General features: G+C 43.9%; 1 protein-coding gene across 10 annotated transcripts in view; it reads right to left on the bottom strand.

Annotated features, from left to right (window-relative positions):
* tenm3 (teneurin transmembrane protein 3) overlaps nt 1-20,003 on the bottom strand; it is a 274,702-nt gene extending 254,699 nt beyond the window's left edge. For 6 of the 10 annotated variants that reach the window (XM_045214461.1, XM_045214468.1, XM_045214467.1 and 3 more), the window contains exons 1-2: nt 19,616-20,002; nt 10,597-10,878 (exon numbers count right to left, since the gene is read on the bottom strand). In XM_045214461.1, coding sequence (XP_045070396.1) covers nt 10,597-10,878; nt 19,616-19,877 — 544 coding nt within the window. In that variant the 5' untranslated portion in view covers nt 19,878-20,002. Of the gene's footprint in view, nt 1-10,596; nt 10,879-19,615 lie in introns of all 10 variants that reach the window. The other 4 variants (XM_041868495.2, XM_045214458.1, XM_045214459.1 and 1 more) reach the window with 1 other exon arrangement.
* Nucleotides 20,004-20,659: the final 656 nt, after the last annotated feature.

Below are 20,659 nucleotides of genomic sequence, written 5' to 3'. Positions count from 1 at the left end.
TCTCCCACCTTGCCAGTCTCGTGAATGGAAACACGTGTACACACAAACACACACAGACACACACCAACACACACAGACACACACAGACACACATACATAAAGGAGAAAAACACACACCTCCTCATTAGAGCTGTATCTCTCCTCACTGTGCTGATGACTGTACATGCATACATGCATATATACATACAGTACATACATACATACATGCATACATAAATGCAATCAGTTTCCAGCGGCGCTCAGCAGCTTGATCTCTTCTTGGGAGGTCAGCTTCACACTCGCAATAGCATGTTTTCTAGTTTACAGTTTTTTACGATTGCATACACACAAAAATTAAACTTTTCCCACAATTAGCAAAACCTTACACTCAAGGAGCAAAACACAAGACTAGATTTGCACAACTGTAAGCACATTGTCAGCTTCACACTATTTGCAAAACATTACACACAGTGATTTGCAAAACACTAAACACACTTGTATACATCAGACACAGAAGTATATCATGATGTCACTTCCTTGCAATTCCAAAGCACTGACTGTCAAATTACCACACCTATGAGCCAATCTGTTAAACACAGCCATCAGGTGCACAAACACATGATTGCTAAATTGTAGACACACCAATCAGGTTTAAGCACTATAAAAATGCAGCAGGTAGGTTCACCTGCCTTCAACAAAAATGAAGAGTGAGGGTGAGAGTCAGAAGAAGAGTGAGGGTGAGAGGAGGAGTACACGAAGGAGGTAGAGGAAGAGGCAGAGGCCGAGCCAGAGGTCGAGGAAGACCTGAAGCAGGAGGAGAACGTGCACAAAGAAGAAGAGGACCAAACTTATCAAATGACATTCGTGCAACACTAGTGGACCATGTTGTGAACCACGGATTGACGCTGAGGGAGGCTGGACTGAGAGTTCAGCCAAATCTTAGCAGATATACAGTGGCATCTGTCATAAGGACTTTTCGACAGGAAAAGAGGATCTGTCTACAGTTACAGTAATCATCCGCTTAATAATAATAATAATAATAATAATAATATAATAATAATAATAATAATAATAATAATAATAATAATATGCCATTTAGCAGACGCTTTTATCCAAAGCGACTTACAGTCATGCGTGCATACATTTTTGTGTATGGGTGGTCCTGGGGATCGAACCCACTACCTTGGCGTTACAAGCGCCGTGCTCTACCAGCTATGTGTATGCACCATATCAGCACTTGTGATACCCCTTCCTGTGACATTGTACAGTAAGTTACATGTATTATTCTCTACATACATTATTATTATTATTACATAGGATTGAGGGTCGGGAACGACAAGGAGGAAGGGGGCCCATATTCACGCAAGAACAAGAGAGAGAGATAATAAACATGGTTTTGGCCAATAATGCTATCAGGCTCAGAGAACTACAAGCCAACATTATCGGTGACCATGCCATTTTCAATAATGTCCATCAGGTCTCTCAGTCAACACTGGCACGCATCCTGAAAAGACATCAGGTTCAAATGAAACAACTTTATCGAGTGCCTTTTGAGCGGAATTCAGAGAGGGTCAAACAACTTTTTTACATTGACTGTATACTAGACCTATCCTGAACTACACAATCTTGTCTTTCACTGTATTTTAGAGAGTTTTGCAGATGGATGCTGAGGAAATCCTGCATGAATTCATATATATTGATGAGGCAGGGTTCAACCTCACAAAAGCAAGAAGGAGAGGCAGAAATATCATTGGCCACAGGGCTATAATCAATGTCCCAGGGCAACGTGGGGGTAACATCACCCTTTGCACTGCCATTTCACAGCATGGGGTTCTCCTCCGTCATGCCAAAATGGGCCCTTACAACACACCTCACATTCTCACATTTTTGGACCGATTGCCCCACATCGTCACAGCAGGTAATGAAATGCACCAGATGCAATACACTGTCATCTGGGACAATGTGTCATTCCACCGCTCTGCTTTGGTCCAGAACTGGTTTCAACACCATCCACAGTTGACAGTACTATACCTTCCACCATACTCTCCGTTTCTAAACCCTATCGAAGAGTTTTTCTCTGCATGGCGGTTGAAGGTTTACGATCTCCAGCCCCAGGCTCAGGTACCCCTCGTTCAGGCCATGGAGGACGCCTGTGACCAAGTCGACGCCGCAGGATGGATTCGACATTCAAGACGGTTCTTCCCGCGTTGTCTTGCTAATGAGGATATTGCTTGTGATGTTGATGAAATTCTCTGGCCAGATCCAGCTAGGCGAAGAGATAATGTATAGTATGTTTACTGTAGTATTTTCTGTATTGTCCGTTTTTTTTCAGATTATTTTTTATGTTTGTTGTTATTTACTGTAATTGTAACCTGTACTGGATACAGTATTTTATGTTTGTCTGTTGTTTGCTGAGCTAACAGTGTTATGCACACTACTGTAGTGGCATGAAAACTGGGACATGTTTTGTTGTGATTCTCCATGTTGACATGTTGACTGATTTGGGTATATGGAGAGAAATAAATGATATTTTCCTCAGTCTGCAGCATTGGTATTGTGTAGTGTTTGTATAGTTGCACTTTCTCTGTGTACAGTACTCTAATCACTGAGAATTAGACTTGCTAAAAGTGTTTTAGGTTAGCAACAGCAGTGTGTAACTGGTTCAAAAAGATTGAAGTAATAGGAAATGTGTGTGTTTCGTATGGTAACAAAATATTGTTTTTATGAAGTCGTGTATAGTTTTGACAAAAGTGTTCCATTTTGCAAATGATCTGAAGTGTTGTGCTACTTTGGTGTAGGGTTGTGCTAATTGTGTGTAGTGTTTTGACAAACCGGGCCCTGTTTTCAAAATTGTGCTTAAACAATTGAAAAAAACTGTACTAATATGCATCAGCCCACCTGCATGTTCAGCCTCTGGGTTTTAACTAAACAGACGTTCCCTGTCTGAATGTGTGTTTGTGTGTGTGTGTGTTTGTGTGTGTTTGTGTGTGTGCGTGTGTGATAATATCATGATCTCCTAGACAGTTGCGGGAACACACATATAAGATTAAAGAGCTGTGAGCCATGTTTATTGTATGACATTGAACTTATTTTAAGCAGTGTGTGTGTGTGTGTGTGTGTGTGTGTGTGTGTGTGTGTGTGTGTGTGTGTGTGTGTGTGTGTGTGTGTGTGTGTGTGTGTGTGTGTGTGTGTGTGTGCTGGATCTGCCTGGATGTGTCTAGCCTTAAGCAAGACATTGAGTCATCACAGAGACAAAAGGGAGAGAGCAAGGGTGTGTGTGTTTGTGTGTGTGTGTGGGTGACCTCTTGGCCTCCCCAGCTACTGATTAAAACCATATTGAAAATGGTTTGTCTAGTTTCTCCCTCTCCATCATCCTCGGGGAGATGTGATTAATATATTAATCGGTCAGCAACACAAACGATGGACCCATGGTGTAGTGTAATAAACCTGACTGTGACTAGATGGAGACCGAGTCCCAAATGGCACCCTATTCCCTTTGTAGTGCACTACTTTTAACCAGAGCCCTATGGGTCGTGGTCGAAAGTAGTGCACTATAAAGGGAATATGGTGCCATTTGGGACGTAATCTGACAGGACAGTAATTAAATACAACACGGTCCCAGTCACACGCAGTGTAACACACACAGGGAAGAAAGAGCTGGGCCTGGTCTCTGGCGTCTGGTGACTGGTATTTAAATGGATGTGTTATGGTATGACCTGTTCTACTGGGTGGGGTATATATCTAGATCCTGTACATGTATGTGTGTGTGTGTGTGTGTGCGTGTTTCTTGGAAACATTGTGTTCCTCTGTTTCTGTCTGAATGGAGGAAGGAGTGACACATCTCATCCCCACATTCCCCATCCCCAGTCAGGTCTCTCCATCCCCACATTCCCCATCCCCAGTCAGGTCTCTCCATCCCCACATTCCCCATCCCCAGTCAGGTCTCCCCGTCCCCCCCTTGCCACCCAGCGCCCCACAGCCACAGAACAGGACAGGAAGTGTTGGTGTTTCAGTGTCAACATGGCTGCTGTTGTCTGTGATCAGGGTGAGTGGTCAGGCCTCAGATAGATCATCGTCCTGAACAAAGATAAACCCATACTGATGCTGCCACACTGGGAAGGTCCTGGGTCACTACCCCTCTAGGGAACAACAACACCAGTGTGTGTGTGTGTGTGTGTGTGTGTGTGTGTGTGTGTGTACTCCCCAGCTCACTTTAACCCCCTGAGACTGCCGGCTGGAGCGTTCAGGCTATACTTCAGTGCTCCCTCTTTTCACACGATCACAAAAGTAATCCTGTGAGAAGATTACTTAGCTTGTTTTGGGGGGCACTCTGTTGTTGTCTAGCCTACAGGGTAAGAGTAGAGAATGGATTGACTGAGGAGGACAGCGTTGTTTTCGTTAATGTGTACACATATGGCCTGAATTAGGAGAAAAAATAAAGATTTGAATAACATTTTGTGAGACTATTCTGAACAGTGGGACCTGGAGTAAGACTGAACACAGTCCTGGGCTCCAACTGATGATAAAATTGCAACCATTTTATAGGAATTGTTCTACTTCCTACTCCCTGGGACAATTTAAAGCAATTTCCATCTTGATATTTGTAGCAAGTAGATATATTCAAAACAATTCAGGATCTTAGTTTTTTTTTCATGGTGCACCTTAAATCAAATCAAAATGTCTTACAAAAAGTCCTCCAGGAACCCTGCAGATAGAGTGAGAGTTTTACACTAACACTATAAAACACCCTGGAGTGGCATTAGTAGTGAACACAACAATTGATTGGTTTATTTGGATCCCCATTCGCTTTTGCAGAAGCAGCAGCTATTCTTCCTGGGGTCCACAAAAAAAAACACAAAACACTGATACACTGATAGACAAGGACAGTTACACAAATTTAAAATACAATGATACATAAACAATACACCTAAAAAAGAATGTGAGCGTTAGAGTGTCTGTGTGTGTGTGTGTGTCTGTGGGTGTGTCTGTGGGTGTGTGTGTCTGTGTGTGTGTGTGTGTGTGTGTCTGTGTCTGTGTCTGTGTCTGTGTCTGTCTGTGTGTGTGTGTGTGTGTGTGTGTCTGTATGTGTGTGTCTGTGTTTGTGTGTGTGTGTGTGTGTATGTGTCTGTGTGTGTGTGTCTGTGTGTCTGTGTGTGTGTGTGTGTGTCTGTGTCTGTGTTTGTGTGTCTGTGTGTCTGTGTGTGTGTGTGTGTGTGTGTGTGTGTGTGTGTGTGTGTGTCTGTGTCTGTGTCTGTGTCTGTGTCTGTGTGTGTGTCTGTGTGTGTGTGTCTGTGTGTCTGTGTGTGTGTGTGTGTGTGTGTGTGTGTGTGTGTGGGTGGGTGGGTGGGTGGTGTGTCTGTGTGTCCCCTCACAGTGTTACTGGCATTAGTAGTGAACACAACACCCTTGTGTTACTCTGTCTGCCACAGATCCTGGGGGATAACTAGCTGACAGTAGCTGAGATTGAGGGTCCAGGCTGCCACAGATCCTGGGGGAAAGCTAGCTGACAGTAGCTGAGATTGAGGGTCCAGGCTGCCACAGATCCTGGGGGATAACTAGCTGACAGTAGCTGAGATTGAGGGTCCAGGCTGCCACAGATCCTGGGGAATAACTAGCTGACAGTAGCTGAGACTGAGTGTCCAGGCTGCTACAGATCCTGGGGGATAACTAGCTGACAGTAGCTGAGATTGAGGGTCCAGGCTGCCACAGATCCTGGGGGATAACTAGCTGACAGTAGCTGAGACTGAGTGTCCAGGCTGCCACAGATCCTGGGGGATAACTAGCTGACAGTAGCTGAGACTGAGTGTCCAGGCTGCCACAGATCCTGGGGGATAACTAGCTGACAGTAGCTGAGACTGAGTGTCCAGGCTGCCACAGATCCTGGGGGATAACTAGCTGACAGTAGCTGAGACTGAGGGTCCAGGCTGCTACAGATCCTGGGGGATAACTAGCTGACAGTAGCTGAGACTGGGTGTCCAGGCTGCCACAGATCCTGGGGGATAACTAGCTGACAGTAGCTGAGACTGAGTGTCCTGGCTGCCACAGATCCTGGGGGATAACTAGCTGACAGTAGCTGAGACTGAGGGTCCAGGCTGCCACAGATCCTGGGGGATAACTAGCTGACAGTAGCTGAGACTGAGTGTCCAGGCTGCCACAGAGCCTGGGGGATAACTAGCTGACAGTAGCTGAGACTGAGTGTCCAGGCTGAGCTAAGCCAGTTAAGATATTCACAGGATTTAGATTGCTGTTGACACATATTTTTTTAAATCTCATTAAAGGGGAAGCCACAGACCTCTACAATAAGCATTTTTAAACCGCTCATCTGTGTAGGTTAGAGACCCCGATTATGGCTAGCGAGAAAAGGGAGTGAGCAGCGGGGTGTGTGTGTGTGACGTTGGACATATTTTAAGAGGGGTGTGTGTGTGTGTGTGTGTGCACATGTACATTACTGTGTATCTTAACTTTTTCATTATTGAGAAAAAACCCTAACACTTCTGCACAATTCTTAACTGTTTTTTGTCTGCGTTTTTAAGATAGGCCAGCTGAAGGGAGACAGCAGGGAGATTGTTTGATTGGTTTCTCCCCAGACAATTTACAGCCCAATCCACAAGAGACGTGAGAAACAGAAGACGTGTGTGCGGTCAGATCGCCTTTTTCTCTCATCCATGTTCTCTCTCTCTCTCTTTCATGCCTAACCCGGTGTCTGTCTCCTGTGGCTCATGGCGGGTGGCAGGCACGGCACTCTATGGTACCGATGGGCACGAGGGGTGAGGCGGTCAAGGAGGGCGCGCATCTCAGGTTCCCCCAGGAAACACAAACACCAGAGACGTCTCTTTTGTGTTCCGTCTCTCTTTCTCTCTCTTTGTTTTCTGTCTCCTTCTCTTCCCCTCGTCTTCCACAACAAAGAACCACACAACAGAGCACGGTGCTCAGGTGACTCCTGTGTCCACCCAGGGTTTCGTCTCGGTTACAGAAACGGCAGTCAAAAGACACAGGGATGCAGGCTAGGGAGTAGGGACACCATGAAAACTTTTATCCTGTTTTGTTCTGGTTTGGTGTGTATTTACTTAATGCCGTATGGGTTCTCTGTTAAAGCGGAAAAAGGCAGAAAGTTGAAAAAATATAAAAAGTGAAAGGAAAACTTCCCTGAGGAACAATAATGAAGAGAGGAGTGTGACAGAAACAGACGGACGACGGAGGGATGACGGCCGCTCCTTCCTTCGCGGTTGGTCACAGACTGCATTAGATTATCCTGCCTTTATCCCAACTCTCCTAAATGGAATTAGTTCCTGGAACGTTTGAAGTTGTCGACGGTCGTCAGGCAGAGTGAAACGGGCTGGTAGCCCCGTTGTGTAAGCACAGACTGACTGTAATGTGTGTGTGTGTGTCCGTGTGTGTGTATATGGGAGCATGTGTACATGTGCTTTTGTGTGTGTAACTTTACTGTCGGTCTGCTGGTGAAAAGCTTCAGCTTTTGGTTTTGATTTATTTGGATCCCCATTAGCTTTTGCCGAAGCAGCAGCTATTCTTCCTGGGGTCCACAAAAACCTAAAACATGACAAGTAACAGAACACTGATACACTGATAGACAAGGACAGTCACACAAATGTCAAATACAACGATATACAAAAAAGTGATTGGAGATGGAAGGGAGTTCCATGCGATCATGGCTCTGTATAATACTGGCCGTTTCCGTGAGTTCGTTTTGGACTTGGGGACTGTGAAGAGACCCCTGGTGGCATGTCTTGTGGGGTATGTATGGGTGTCTGAGCTCAATGTATTTTGATTATGCAGACAATCTGGAATTTTCATCACAGTAATATTTCTCATAAAAACTAGAAGCGAAGCAGTTAATCACTTGTCAACCCTCAACCAGGAAAGACTGGCATGCATGTTGTTGATGTTAGTTAGTTAGCTGCAGCTTTTCTAGGTCTTTCTTTGCTGCACTTGACCATATTACAGGACAGTAATCAAGATGGGACAAGACCAGAGCCTGAACAACTAGTACAGCTGATTTTTGTGTTAGAAACGCAGAACATGTTTTTATAAAAGACATACCCCTCCCTATTTTCAAATCAACTATGTCAATATGACTTGACCATGATAATTGATCATCCAATGTTATACCTAGGAGTTTAGCTTCCTCAACTTGCTCAATGGTCACACCCTTCAAGTTGAGGTTTAGGTCTTAGAGAATAACTTGAACCAAATACAATGCTTTTAGTGTTAGCTGTATTTAAGACCAGTTTATTATTAAATACCCATTCTGATGCTGACTGTAACTCCTCATTTAGAATTTCAGTGAGCTCACTGGCTTTGGGTGCTGAAAAGCTTTAACCTTGGGATGGAGAGATGGAGAGAGCGAAGGACAGGGGGAGGGTGGAGAAGACTGTCAATCACTCTCTTCCACGGCTCTGGTTACGTGACGCCAAGCACATGTAAACAGGAAGCCTTTTGATATGGCTGGGGAAGGGACAGGAGAGAGTGTGTCTGTGTGCGTCTGTGTGTATGCCTTTAAAGTGAATAGACAGGGGGGTCCGTGGCCCAGCAACCTTGGATTTCACAGCCCCCTACTTCTGACAGAGAACAGTTACCATCTTTATTCTTTATCCTGTTATCGGCTGGATTTTCAAACACGCTACGGCAGTAAAAATTCCTGGTGCCACCAGTGCACTCACACACCCACTCTATCCATACCACTCTGTTTAATGTTATGAGCTCTTTCCAGTCTCTGTGTAATCTGTGTATTTTGCAGGGCCACACCTGTCACTGGTTAGCTGTTAGCTGGGAAACTGGAACACCTAAAACATATGCCCTAGTTTAACGAGACAACTGCAGATTCACTACAACACTATTGAACACCAGGCCTAAACAATGGCCAGGCCTCAGTGCAAACATGACACTCAGAACCTGTCTGAGAGGCGTATACACATAAATACACACACACACACACACACACACACACACACACACACACACACACACACCAACGTAATAACAGCTGAATTCCTTTTCCTAACATAAACTATTTTAAGACTAAATCTATTTCAACTACTACTAATTTTGTCCTAGCTGAGCCTGTCTATACTCTGGGGCATACAAACTCACAGTATAATGGTATTTAATATATATACACACAACTTCAGCACTTTATAGTTAATTATTTTCTTAATTAAGGCAAAGAGGTGTTAATGAAGGTATAAGAACTCTTAATGAAAGTGGTTGTATAAGAACTTTATATCACTGGAACCATTGGGATTTAATGAGTCCTAGTCTACATTTTACAGGTTAGCCCAGCACCTGTAAGCAGAGGTGTCTAGAGACAGACTAATGAATGTAGTTTAATGAAGATGCAGGTAAAATGTAGATTGTTAATTATGTTCATTAAAATATTTTTCATTTTATGTCTTTAAAGGTACGCATCTAACATTGTCAGCAGATTTCTTCTTACGTTGTTGTTTTCTTACTCCCAATAGTTTGACACATTTCCATTCTATATGATCTAAAGAAACATCTATTAAAATTAGATACCAAAATAACGTGTGGGTGTCGGAACAATTTCCAACTTGCAAACAAATGCTTTGGTTTAGAGTGCCAAAGAGCGCCTTAAAACGGCACCTGTCACACAAGTGCTCTTTGAAAAAGAACACAAAACGAAATAGTCACTGGTGCATTGAGAGAAGAGATGGTGTGAGAGTGATAGAGGAGAAAAGAGCAAAAGAAGAGTGCCGCTCCTCCTCTCGTTCAAACCCCACACACGTGCACTTCAAACCGCCAAGGCCTGCTAATCAACCATTGTGTGTGCTCATTCAACCAGAGATACACTCCTACCACTGGGCTAGATGAACCAGAGAGAGAGAAGAAGGAGAGAGACTTGGGGGAGGGAGGAGGGGGAGAAGGAGAAAGGGCAGATGGGAGAGAGGAGTGTAAGTCTGGAGCTGAAATAATGGCTGTGAGGGAAAGGGGTTAATGTGGGAGAGAGACAGAGACCGAGAGATACAGAGAGAGAGAGAGAGACAGAGACAGTCACAAAGCTATCTGTGATGGCGCTCTAGGGGCCACCGGGGGAAACTTAATCAAAAAAAGGTTGGCAGCTCGGGGAGAGAGAGGGAGCAGAGGAGAGGAGAGGGGGTGTAGAGGGCAGAGAACAGGTGACAGGGTTCTCTCTCTTGCTTCACTTTCGTCTCCAGAACAAAGTCAAACCCTGAGAGTCATAATCCAAACGTCGCTAAGAGCAACACGTGCTCTGCTCTGTCTGTCACCACGCCTTAGCCCTTCACCTTCACCAATCAGAGGGCTTCAATGAACATGCCGACACACTCTTACAGTACACACACACACATTCCCACTAATTATTGAGTTCACTCAAATTCTCTCATTGTCAAGTTCACAGCTGCATCTTCTCAAGTGAAGTGGTCACAAGGGGAAAGGAACGTTGAGCGACACCAACTCTCATTCAACATTCTTTCCCAACAACTGTGTTTCACCTGATCTCTCAGTGTCAGTGGACGTGCCGGGGAGTGTGCACGATGTTGAGCCGTGCACGCTCCTGTCCTGAAGGTGGGCCGAGCCAAGTGAGGAAATAAAAGGTGTGTCGTGCACGCCAACCTGACTCACCATTCTCGCTGTCCGACTTGTTTTCGTGCTCCGTGTCGGTGAGGGTCAGGGCCGAGTTGGACCGGCTGGACAGGCACGAGCTCCGGCCGCCCGACTTCACCCCACGGCCCCACAGCCGCATGGCGCGCTCCGGTGACATCACGCCCTCGTTCTCGGTGTCCACGTCGGAGCCGGCGCCGACCGAGTAGCCGCGGTGGGGGAGGCCCATCTCGGCGCAGAAGGCCAGGCCGCGGCGCGTGGACGGCTCGCAGATGCCCAGTTGTCTTAGGTTGAAGTTCTGCCCTGAGAGGAGGAGAGGAAACAAGATGGACGTCGTCAAGACTACAGCCCTGAACATGTATACTGGTCATTAAATGTCCTCCAAAGGAAAAACGAGTGCCCCTTTACAAGAGAATACAGGAAGTACAAGGTAGAATAAAGGGAGTTTTGAGAGAGGAGAGGAAACAAGATGGAAGTTGTCAAGAATACAGCCCTGAACCGGTCATTAAATGTCCTCCAAAACATTTATGTTACATAAGGAAAAACTAGTGCCCTTTACAAGAGAATACAGGAAGCACAAGGTAGAATGAAGGGAGTTTTGAGAGAGGAGGGGAAACAAGATGGAGGATCGTCAAGACTCTTTCACAAAGAACAAGGTTGAGGACATCAATAATTTCAATAAGAGTGGAACTGGTGTCTTTTATTTTAAATGTCAAGTATTTCAGAGAGCTAGCATTTACCAGGGAGACCAATTCAGTGGCCTTTTACAGGAAGACACAGGGAGTACAGATGATCTAACTTGAGAATGCAGTAAAGTGACAGTAAAGACAAAATATCTTCAACCCTGTCACTAACAGAGCATCTGTCACATTAAAACCTCTTCCTGACCATATCGCCTAGTGATGGGGAAAAAAATCTATACAATTACATATGGGGATATAATTTTTGACAATATATCATATCGTATCGTTTTGACAATATCGCAATATTACTTTTACGCTAGTTGGCTGTACCTGAACCTAAACGTATTTTCATAACTGATCACAATGTGTTTTCTCATGGCTCTCTCTTTTCTCTCTGCAGCAGACATATAGTGAGAAATATGTTTGGAACATCAAATCACAAAAAATTAAAGTATCGAATCGCAATACATATAGAATGGTGAGAATCGCAATACATATCGTATCAGCACCTAAGTATAGTGATAATATCGTAACGTGAGGTCCCTGGCAAATCTCAGCTCTAATATTGCCCACCACCCAAGGCCCCTCTGACCTCCAGCCACCTGACCCTCAGATCCATCCTAACAATGAGACAGTCCCCCTCACTGTTTATTGTGGCCTGTGGAATGTTGTCCCACACCTCTTCAATGCCTGTGCGAAGTTGCTGGATATTGGCGGGAACTGGAACACGCTGTCGTACATGTCGATCCAGAGCATCCCAAACATGCTCAATGGGTGACATGTCTGGTGAGTATGCAGGCCATGGAAGAACTTGGACATTTTCAGCTTCCAGGAATTGTGTACAGATCCTTGCGACATGGGGCTGTGCATTATCATGCTGAAACATGAGGTGATGGCTGCGGATGAATGGCACCACAATGGGCCTCAGGATCTCGTACATGGTATCTCTGTGCATAAAATGCAATTGTATTCGTTGTCCGTAGCTTATACCTGCCCATACCATAACTACACCATGGGGCACTCTGCTCACAACGTTGACATCAGCAAACCGCTCGCCCACACAATGCCATACAATCTGCCTGCCATCTGCCCGGTACAGTTGAAACTGGGATTCATCCGTGAACAGCACACTTCTCCAGCGTGCCAGTGGCCATTGAAGGTGACCATTTGCCCACTGAAGTCGGTTACGACGCCGAACTGCAGTCAGGTCAAGACCCTGGTGAGGACGACGAGCACGCAGATGAGCTTCCCTGAGACGGTTTCTGACAGTTTGTGCAGAAATTCTTCGGCTGTGCAAACCCACAGCTTCATCAGCTGTCCGGGAGGCTGGTCTCAGACAATCCTGCAGGTGAAAAAGCCAGATGTGGAGGTCCTGGGCTGGCATGGTTACACGTGGTCTGCGGTTGTGAGGCCGGTTGGACGTACTGCCAAATTCTCTAAAACGACTCTGGTGGACATTCCTGCAGTCAGCATGCCAATTGCACACTCCATCAAAACTTGAGACATCTGTGGCATTGTGTTGTGTGACAAAAATTCACATTTTATTGTCCGCAGCACAAGGTGCACCTGTGTTATGATCATGCTGTTTAATCAGCTTCTTGATATGCCACACCTGTCAGGTGGATGGATTATCTTGGCAAATTAGAAATGCTCACTAACAGGGATACAAACAAATCTGTGCATACAATTTGAGAGAAATAAGCTTTTTGTGCGTATGGAAAATTCTATTTCAACTCATGAAACATGGGACGAACACTTTACATGTTGCGTTTATATTTTTGTTTAGATACACTACATGACCAAAAGTATGTAGACACCTGCTCGTCAAACATCTCATTCCAAAATCATGGGCATTAATATTGAGTTGGTCCCCTGCTATAACAGCCTCCACTCTTCTGGGAAGGCTTTCCACTAGATGTTGAAACATTGCTGCGGGGACTTGCTTCCATTCAGCCACAAGACCATTAGTGAGGTCGGGCACTGATGTTGGGCGATTAGGCCTGGCTCGCAGTCGGCGTTCCAATTCATCCCAAAGGTGTACGATGGGGTTGAGGTCAGGGCTCTGTGCAGGCCAGTCAAGTTCTTCTACACCGATCTCGACAAACCATTTCTGGGGGGGACAAGTCACTGAGCTCTTCAATTAAGGCCATTCTACTGTCAATGTTTGTCTATGGAGATTGCATGGCAGTGTGCTCGATTTTATACACCTGCCAGCAACGGATGTGGCTGAAATAGCCAAATCCACTCATTTGAAGGGGTGTCCACATACTTTTGTATATATAGTGTAGATAGATAGATAGGTGGTTAAAGTTGGGAGGGAAGAGAGCTGCGTTCCAAGTGCACTATATAGGCAATAGTGTGTACTACTTTTGACCAAGTAGTAGTGCACTATAAAGGGAACAGGGTGCCATTTGTGACGCCACGGAGAAGAGAAGGGGGAGAGCTACCTCCCAGGTGCTAACAAAATAGAAGCTGACAGGTAAATGGGGCATAGCTAGCATCTGGGGAGTAATTTGGACTGGAGGTGTTGAGCAATGAAAAGATCCTGCATGGGCTTGAAAATAAAGAGAGAGAAAGAGAAAATACAAATAAATCCGTAAATTGAAAGTGCTGTCTTTTTTTCATGATGGGGGGTTGGTGGGGTGTAGTGTCAACTGACCTGAAATCCCCAGTGAAAACACAGCTTCTGTAAACAGCGCTAGCTCCTAGCTCCTAGACGTCCAACAAAGGGACTATCAGGTTTCATCTGACTCTCAGATATCTGCAGGGGCTTAACATTCTGTTACCCAGGATCCCATGCTGGACTCCCAGGACCCCGATCGTTGTGTCTTACCACGACCAGGCCTGACTAGCTAAAAAAAACAAAAAAATGTCAGCACCATAGGACCATTGCCTTAATGGAAAACTCTCATTATCAAATGGAGGGAGACACTCTAAAGCTGGGGTAAGCGACAGGCACCCTCAAGTTTAATTTTTTGGGGGCCCCTGAACACTAAAATCACCAGTAATTCAGATAGAAATTAGTTTATTTTAGCAAATCTGTTCCTAAGCATTCCCACGAATAGAAGGGATATATGTGATCGTGTCTGAATGTAATCAAGGTATGAAAGGATTGTTATTTTCAAATCCAATCTCTTTTAGGGCTTAGTTGTCGTGAATTTGCAGTGTACCAACCATTATGGTAAATATGTTCCGGCCACCCGACCATCCGCTCCGACAAAAATCTGCTTGTCTACCCATTCTCTAAAGACTGAAGCAGAGCATGGCGAAACAACTAAAACAATACCTCAGTGAAACACGACTTGCTAAAGGCGTTGATGGAGCATGCCAAACGCTAAAGAAATATCCAACGCAAAACAAAACATCCAAAAGGGAATTTCTCCTAAAGCAAAACATACACTATCAAAATCCTGGGCATTAATATTGAGTTGATCCCCCTTTGCTGCTATAACAGCCTCCACTCTTCAGGGAAGGCTTTCCACTAGATTTGGAACATTGCTGCAGGGACACTATCATCGCTGAAACATAACTCAAACAGCACATAGGCCCGAAGGAACACATTGGCCTAGTGCTATTGCAGAAAATAACATGCTATGATACAGCCCATTTTGTTTAGGCAGAGCAGAACGCATTCCGCAGCTAAAGCTGAACTCGTTAGCATAACATAAACAAGTTTCGAAACATGCTAACATAAAGCGAAAACATAAAGGGCACTTCAGTGCTGACCCACTGATTGAATCAACGTTGTTTCTACGTAATTTCAATGAAATTATGTTGAACCAACTTGGAATAGACGTTGAATTGACGTCTGTGCCCAGTGGGGAGTGCTAACAAACTGCATAATGCTAAAGCAAAACCCAACAACAAAGAGCACCATGGAACGGCCCATTGGGCTAGCCACTGTTTCAGTGGAGGAGGGCAGAGCGCCAGGCCCGCCAGGCTCTCGATAAATGCCCTATAAAAGCATTACTTGCGGGTTACTAATGTTGGCTGGCGCGTAGGAAACGGCAAACATGACTGGAGGGGTTCTGGGTACACAGCAATAATTTACAACGCATGGAGCTTATACACATACAGTACTGTCTGCAACTTATCAACTAGAGTGAGAGTGAGAGAGAGAGGTTGCTGTGCTAATGATTGGTCTCATATGTGGCTGTCATTTGGTTATATCTAATGCTGTAACATTATGTAGGCTGAAAGGAATTCAAGACCTAGTATTGTATAAAACAATCCAGGCACAATTAATTTACATTGCTAAAAAAACACAAGTAACTAGGTAGCCTAACTAAGCAGTATAAATACCGTAGATTTGGAGCCACAGAAATAATCAAATAACTGCAATCTCTATGGCAACCATTTATTGAAACCTCCAAATTAATCTGAGAATATTTGGCAAAATATTGTTCAATGTATTAAAAGATAAAGTGTATAGTACAGAGACTTAGTAAAAGTGTCTTCCTCTCGCAGGCAGACGGAATATGGTTTGTGTGTGTGTGTGTGTGTATGTTGTGTGCGTATACACACGTGCATGTGTGTTCTCGGGAGGGGTAATGTGGTGCAGATGGGAGAGAAGATGGTGGCTGCTCTGCTCTGCTATGTTGTCCTGGCAGACAGACTGGTAGTTAAGGCTCTTCCAATCTGGTTGGTGATTTCATAAATATCTCAAGGCCTTGAAAGCGTAAAGTCACTACTTCAAAGGCGCTGCCGCCACCACAACAGAATAAACAGCAACAACAGCCATGAACAACCATATGAAGTCATCAGGGTGCAGTTAAGGAACTGTTCCACATTAAGGCCTTTAAGTTTGACATACACTGACTATACATTTCATTTAGTTTAATTTATACAGAACTAATAATTAATCAAAACATACAACATAATAAAAATAATCATAATAAAACAATAACGTAATAATATTTGTATTATTAGTAATGATATGTATTCATATTATAGTTTTAGTATGTATAGTTTTACAGATTTAAATATTTGCTCAACATAAATATACAAATTCAGAGTATGTCATAGAACAAAGTACTTCTTAGAAATATCTTGGAGGAAATCATGTACAAACGTTTCCTAAATTTGTAACAAATTGTACAAGACACAGTAACCATGAATCAAAGTAAACTATTTCATTATCTGGGTCCTCATATGACAACTATAGGCAAAAAATTAGGAATTAGAATACTATATAATTGTATAGGATCTCTATGACTACAGCAAACAATATACTGTATAATTCATCTTAGGCCTATTAACCATTCTACTACAATTGAACTGGCTTGCATTTTATGTTGGGGAATGGTAAAACAAGAGACAATTAAAAATAGAGTCTGTGATATATAATTCATTAGTTCCTTTTTTAACCAAAGATAATGATTTCCTGCAAAGCTAAACTCTTTTCTATCGCTTAAAGACATTTATGTCACACCTACATTTAGATTTAGACTGCATTCCATTCAGTGGGTTTAGCTGCCATGGTGATAGAAACGGGCTGGCTAAGAACATGCCTGAATATATATATATTTGTTTTACATATAAATGCTGTGAAATGTTTGTAAAAAATATTATTCCTGCCGCTATTCAGTGATTATCGTATATCATTTAGTGACTGTATTTAGTGATAGTTTTAGCTTCAGTAATAAGTTATTATATTACTTTTGAATTATTATTAGATTATTATACATTCATCTGATAACGTGTTCTTCCAGCTTAGCTGATTTGTGGTGAATAACTTAATACAAGACTACTTAATATTCACTATTTTTGGGATAATGGAAAGTGTTTCACTCCACACTACTTTTGCAGTTATGAAAATGACTGTAGTATATACTTAATACATGTTTCTCAATGAGAGGCAACTGCTCTATATTCAAGAGGCCTAGGTAAAATTACCATATCAGTGACAATAACTATGGCTTCTTTTGAAATATTTAATGGTCGAAGATTCAGACAAATACATGCTTTATCTTATTTAGGGTAGAGTATTATTTAACTAGATTTAGATTAAAATAAAATAAATAAGTTATCCTCATTCTGAATTGGTTCTGATGCATGTCTTATTCCGAATGGTAGTAGAATACAGAAGTTTCACAGCATGGTCAAATCATTGGTTGATCAAAAAATTGAAACATCTTCCAAATTCCTCCAAGATAATTTACATTATAAGGATAAAATATTGACTGTTAAATCTGTGGATAAAATACTGTCTGGAGCAATCTTGAATCTAGGAATAAGAGTGACTATAAAGGCTTGTTAATTACAGACATAACTAAGATAGTCACTGCAGTTCAATTAAAATTATATAAATTTTAAATGAGCGGCAATTAGTGTGGCAATGAAAATGTACATGATAAGATAATTAAAGTAATTACATTTTTTCTCTCCAATATTTATGAAGTGTTAATTGGAGTGGAGGAACAATCAATGAACTAGTAATGAACTTCAAAGTACTTTTGTTATGTTTATAGAAAATATGGATGGACCTGGTAAAAGCTTTGCCTCCATCTTTCTACAAACCAGTTATTGTCACGAGTTCAAAACAGTTTCAGATCTATGCGCTCACTGTGCATTATAAAAATCAAGTAATTACAAAAATCCCATCTTATAATTTTACCACTGATGGTCAACAATTCTAATTATTCCAGTTTTAGTCCATTAAGTTTCACAAATGAATACTGTCCCGCTATTATTTCTGAAGTGACCAAACCATTTAAGTCAACGTCAAACCCATAGAATTTAAATTAATAGAATGGGTGTCCCCATTCAGGTCAAATAGGTCAGAGGTTCCAAACCCGTTCTACTCATTCTATTTCTATGGAGTCACTACATTAACATACAGTATAAACAAACGGTGCTAGCTATATTAGCTTAGCATAGTGTCACCATAAGCTCCTATGAGGGAAGGTACTAAGTGAGTTACTGATCGAGGAGACAGAAAGAGGTGCTTAGCCAAGAGGCTTGTGTGTAGTAGTTAAACATAAAGTGCTTAAGTCTGTCTAGCGATGGCTGTGGCCCAACAAGTCCAGTGACCGAGTGGCCCACTTAGGTGACTAGCTCTGCCAGCGAGAGGCAGAGAGTGTGTCTCTATAATAATTTGGGGGGTGCTTATATTTGTCCTGTTACACACAAGTGGGTCGCTATTGTACAGCACCCCTGGAGCAATTAGACTTACTCAAGGGCACAGCGACAATTTTCATTTTTTACCTTGTCAGCACCTTTTGCTTACTGGCCCAACACTCTAATCTCGAAGCTACCTGCCGCGCCCAACTGTCTCATGTCTGTTAATTTCGGGAGGATGTCATACACAGCCCCAACCTACCCAGACTGTTACACCTTCCTTACCCCTGATACCCCCATCTACCTGTCGACACATTACCCCTGGATCCCCTTATCAGCTAGACAAGCCCAGTGTTCATGTTCAACCCTAACCCAGCAACTATTATATACCATTTAGCAGACCCCTTTTATCTGAAGCCACTTACAGTCATGCGTGCATACATATTTACGCACAGGTCTCGGGAATCAAACCCACTATCCTGGCATTGCAAGCGCTACGCTCTACTAACTGAGCTACAGAGGACCAGCACCTAGCGAGATACCAACTAGTGAGGTAATGATATTTCTTCTTTTTGGATTGAAACTGTAGCTAGAACATGTTTACTTCATGACATAAGTGCACTGTAAATATAATTACACCTCGTCCCTTATCCACAGAAACGGATTCATGATATGGCTGGGTCGCGTCCTTGAACGCACTTTAAAGCTGAATAGTCAGCCCTTATCCCTTATCTAAGGTAAACATTTGAGCCGTGGCCCAGCTCGGTGGCATAAGTCAACATTGAGGGGGCCCACCTGAGGTAGACGTATGTAAACAGAGACAGACTTAAACTCTTAGGGGCCAACCTAAGGAGGAGTTCATGCAGGTACAGCTGACAGTGGCTACAGAGTAAAACCTACAGACAGCTTCAAGTGGAATGACAAAGGTACTGGTACTCAATTTAATTTTACAGTACTGGTGATCATATTAAAATGTTACAGTACTGGTGATCATATTTTAATTTTACAGTACTGGTGATCATATTAAAATGTTACAGTACTGGTGATCATATTTTAATTTTACAGTACTGGTGATCATATTAAAATGTTACAGTACTGGTGATCATATTTTAGAGCCAATAGTCAAGGTGGTAAAAGAGGTGGCGGTACTCAAGCAGTAGAAAGAAATTGAGGTGCCGGATGATACTCCGTACCGGTAAGTACCACTGCCAACATGGTCAGCCGCGCCCCTTGAGCATGCTAGGTGCCTTTCTCAAAGGCACAACGGCAGGGGGATAACTAACTAGGCTAACTAGTACCTTGTCGGGTGTACTCGTCCTGTTCACGGTGCACCATCTCCTTCACTCTGCTGCTGTACAATAGTCTGGAGGAGTCCTGGTGGTCGAAGGCCTTGAGCGTCTCGCTGGAGCTGTACGACTTCTGGGTGGGTACCCTCGGTCCCGGGCCCCCGCCGCCACTGCCGCACTCCTCGCTGTCGCCGGACGAGCCCGTGTAGCGCCGCTCCTTTTCGCGCCTGCTCTTGGTCAGCGAGCAGTAGGGCCTGCGTTCCTTCACGTCCATACTGCCAGCATGCTTTGCCGCCACAGCGGATAGACACACACACAGCACGGACCTGGACGGTGGAGGAAGATGGGGGGAGGAGGTGGAGGAGGGAGGGTCCGCCCGCTCCGCTCCGCTTAGGCTCGGCTACCTGGAGAGAGGGAGGACAGGGAAAGAGAGAGAGAGGGAGGGGAAGGAAATAGGGAAGAAAATGAAAGAAAAAGCGTGAGACAGCGGTCAGATAGCGCTAAGCTGTGCACTTAATCTTCCCGGGATCCTTAAATCCTCCCCACCTTCTGGAGTGTTCAGCGGTGCTAGTGTGTGTGTGTGTGTGTGCACACGCACTTGGTTGTGTGTGTGTGTGTGTCTTGGCAGGGCTTGAGTGCATCTGAGTGAGGAGAGGCAGGCAGGAAACAGCCTTTGGGAACTGAAGTAGGAAGGGCAGGGGTGAGAGGGGAGTGGGAGAGGGAGTAAAAAGCCAGAGGTAAGGCGGGAGAGGAAGGGTCACTTAATTGATTACCCCAGTCCCTCTGATCTGGTATGTGTCCAGAGTTGCTGATAAGTACGACATCCATTAGATAAAAGGCCTAACTGAAAGCAAAGCATAACGTGTGTGCATGTGTGTGTGTGTGTGTGTGCATGTGTGTGTGTGTGTGCGTCTGTGTGTGTGTGCATGTGTGTGTGTGCATGTGTGTGTGTGCGTGTGTGTGTGTGTGTGTGTGTGTGTGTGTGCGTGTGTGTGTGTGTGTATCAGGGTGGAAGGAAGAAGAAGGGAAAACATTTCCAATCTTTCATTAAGCCCT

This window comes from Coregonus clupeaformis, unplaced genomic scaffold (assembly GCF_020615455.1).
Source record: "Coregonus clupeaformis isolate EN_2021a unplaced genomic scaffold, ASM2061545v1 scaf0260, whole genome shotgun sequence".
Taxonomy (NCBI): Eukaryota; Metazoa; Chordata; class Actinopteri; order Salmoniformes; family Salmonidae; genus Coregonus; species Coregonus clupeaformis.
Note: the sequence above shows the minus strand (reverse complement) of the source record. Positions and strands in the feature narration are given on the sequence as shown.